The 3,158-nt window shown below is 36.4% G+C and overlaps 1 protein-coding gene across 1 annotated transcript in view; it reads right to left on the reverse strand.

The window, feature by feature from the left end:
* LOC103603798 (rho GTPase-activating protein 20-like) overlaps positions 1-2,513 on the reverse strand; it is a gene marked incomplete at its 3' end in the record, with an annotated part of 12,396 nt that extends 9,883 nt beyond the window's left edge. Inside the window, 2 exon segments of the mRNA XM_008588374.1 lie at positions 972-1,133; positions 2,348-2,513. Coding sequence (XP_008586596.1) covers positions 972-1,130 — 159 coding nt within the window.
* Positions 2,514-3,158: the final 645 nt, after the last annotated feature.

The following is a 3,158-nucleotide window of genomic DNA, read 5'->3' on the forward strand; positions in this document are numbered from 1 at the left end:
TGAAGTTATGCAGTAAAATTCTGTAAGCAGCTGGCCACTCAGCTGGACTAGGGGTATGCAAAAGTCTTCTTCACCATATTTTCCGTCATTTGGTTTTTATGTTTCAGGCCTTGGGATGCAGGCTGGGGGCGTTGTCTCTACCTGTGGCTCCAGTATACCCCAACCCTTTGGGAGATGGGGCCCCCTTCTGCAGGTCTGCAGAAGCTACTACTGGGGTCAAAAGCTCTGCTTAAAGCTGGTTTTGACTCTAGGTTTTCCAAGAATGTACGACATTTCCAAGAATGTGAGAGAAGAAAACATTTTAGAACTCTGTCAGCCATGGGTACATGTGACTTAGTAACCATGGGTAAAGGTTAAGAACAATAGAGAATGTCAAATGTAGTAAAAGTGAAAGAAGGCCCAGATGTTGTAGCTGTTCTTACTCCACTTCCAAAGTAAAAGGCATTAGGGGACAAAGGAAGGAATATTTGAGGGCCTGATGATTATGGAAATGAATGCAATTTTCAGTGGTCTCAATAGTTTTTTGTTTCAGTTGTCAGGCAAATGCTTGTTTATTGCATGATAAGCTGTAACTATTTTCTAAAACTTTGCCTTCATTAGGAAGGTAGTGAGATAGTGAGAAAATCATCATAAGCAGGATGTTTATTTGGTAAACATGCTGTGTATGTTTTGATTATTTTAATTTTTAATTACAACTTTTTCTTTTTGCATGGGGTGGCAGAACTGAAGAAGAGATTGTTGTGTGGCAAAAAATTTTTTTTTAAGTATATCTGACATGTCATATCATCGGCAGTGGCTTTTAAAGTCCAATATTGACTTTTTGAGATGTTTTTAACCTTTTTTATATTCTAAATCTACTTTGGTTCTTTCCAGATAGAAATAATGTTCATAATGAAACAAAACAAAACATAAAATGTTTAATTTGCTCCAGAGCTACACCACGGGGTGGATAAAGGGAGAACTTTTCCTACCTTTAAAACAGATGCTATCACAAAAATACATTCACAGTCTAGGTGTACTTCGACTCCAGAATTCAGTTTCTCTTTTAGGTCTCTACAGGATTTCATATTGGCTGATAGTCTGAAGATTCCTTTTGTGAGGGGTCCTTTTTGATTAAGAAAGTAAAGCATATCCTATGGAGATGCAAAGGAAAAAAACAAAAAAGCACTTCACACATACATGCAAGGGAACACGTACTTCGGCTGCTAGAGGCCAGATTAAAAGCACTGAAGGATAGAAGCTGGGCGGACAGCTAGAAGGATTAAAGTCAATCTTTTAGAGAGTGGAATGGTGGTTACCAGGGGCTGGGGATGTCGGCGGGGGAGTTAGGGAGGTGTTGGTCAAAGGATACAAAATTTCAGTTAGATAACAGAAATAAGTTTAGGTGACCTATTGTATAACATGGTGATGACAGTTAATAACAATGTATTGAATTCTTGAAAATTGCTTGGAGAGTAGGTTTTAAGTGTTTACTCACTTTGCTTTCTTTCTATTTGTATGTCCTCTGCTTGCAGTGTAGGAAGAGAATGGGTTTTGGAGACAAGCAATCCGTGGCATTTAAAATCTAGTTATGCCACTTATTTACTGTGTAACCCTGGGTAAAGTTCAGAGGCTTTTTTAAAAATTAGTAAAGAAGGAATGATGAAAATAATAACTACCCCCTATATTTGCTGTGACAGATAAGCTGTGAAGGGGCTAGACTAGTGTCTGGCATTTATAGATGCACAATACAGCATAAAATGCCATACATCTAGCATAGTGCTTGCAGGATACTGGATACTCAATAAAAATGTTGGTTAACAGTGATTATTTAATATATCAACACAAACTCAGTGGCTTTCAACTGACCCATTCTATAAACAATATAACTAAATGCCAGAGAATATATCTTTATTCTTAAACACTTGAAATACAAATAAAGCAGTTTTAAAAACTTTAAAAAGTATAAGATTAAGTAGTCTCTGTTACTGAAGTGGTAAAAAAAAAAAAAGACTTTCAGAACAATATGGAGTTTAAGAAGGATTTGTGAGAGATAGAATATGGATTGTCTATCGACAGGGCAAATTCTAATTTACCTGAGCAGGCTTATATGGCCCTTTCTTGAAACCAGTAATCTAGATTATCTCTTATGTCTTCCTTATGATTCTGCAATAGCTAAGTCAGATTTTAATTCTTTTAAGTAATGATAATAGAGATTCTTAGCTAAAGCCAGGGATGTCTATAATCTTTCCATCTAGGGACAGGTTTACTTTCCAGAGCTCCCCATTCCTAAAATTCCTTTCCCATTAGTTTACAGGCCAAAATGAGACTTACTAAGACAGGTTTGGGCAGTCAAAATGAGACTTACCAAGACAGGTTTGGGCAGATTATCATTCTCACAAATATTTGGCAGAGAAACTCCAAACAGCTGTCCTGGCACAGGAGATGGTGGAGATATGGGCAAGTTGTGCTGGTGAGTGCTAGAACCTTGCCAAAAGGCCCAGTTTAAGATAGACCTTCTCCTTTTAAATGTCTTCTGATTTGAATCTAAGGCAGAATTGAGAGTATTAGAAAAACTAGTTTAGTTTACTTAACTTTATTTCTATAATTTCCATTTCACTGTATGTTCATTACTATAGCTCAGAAAAAAAAATGCTTATAGATGTCCTTTCTTATTGACAATTCAACCTATGAAATTTCATTATAATATTCTGAAAATTAAGGAAAAATCAACTAAGGAAGAATCAAATGTTTGGTTCTTCTTCTATCCATTTTTGAGACATCACTGGTATGTTTAATTGAGTTTTGGCACTAAATTTCAAAGGTGAAAGAATGGCTTCCCTATTGAACTATTACAACTTAATGCAAAAAGTGTTTTTCATACTAACATATACATTTTCCCATTTTAAAGATGAGATTGGGCATCCAGAAATTTGAAGACTGAATTATACTACAATTAAATCATGAGAAAAAGCAAGCGAGGAGGAGGGAAAGGGGAAGATGGAGGAGAAAGAGGAAGAAGAGGAGGAAGAGGAGAAGAGTTGTTGTCTCTATTAAGATGTTCTATGGAAACAAAGAATGCTTTATTGCCTGATGTCCCACTCTACTAATGACAACAGATACAGGAAGCCAATGTCCTCCATTTTTTCCCTTTCTTTGCAACTGCAAAGACTTTCATG

This window comes from Galeopterus variegatus, unplaced genomic scaffold, assembly GCF_000696425.1.
Source record: "Galeopterus variegatus unplaced genomic scaffold, G_variegatus-3.0.2 Scaffold4796, whole genome shotgun sequence".
Lineage (NCBI taxonomy): Eukaryota > Metazoa > Chordata > Mammalia > Dermoptera > Cynocephalidae > Galeopterus > Galeopterus variegatus.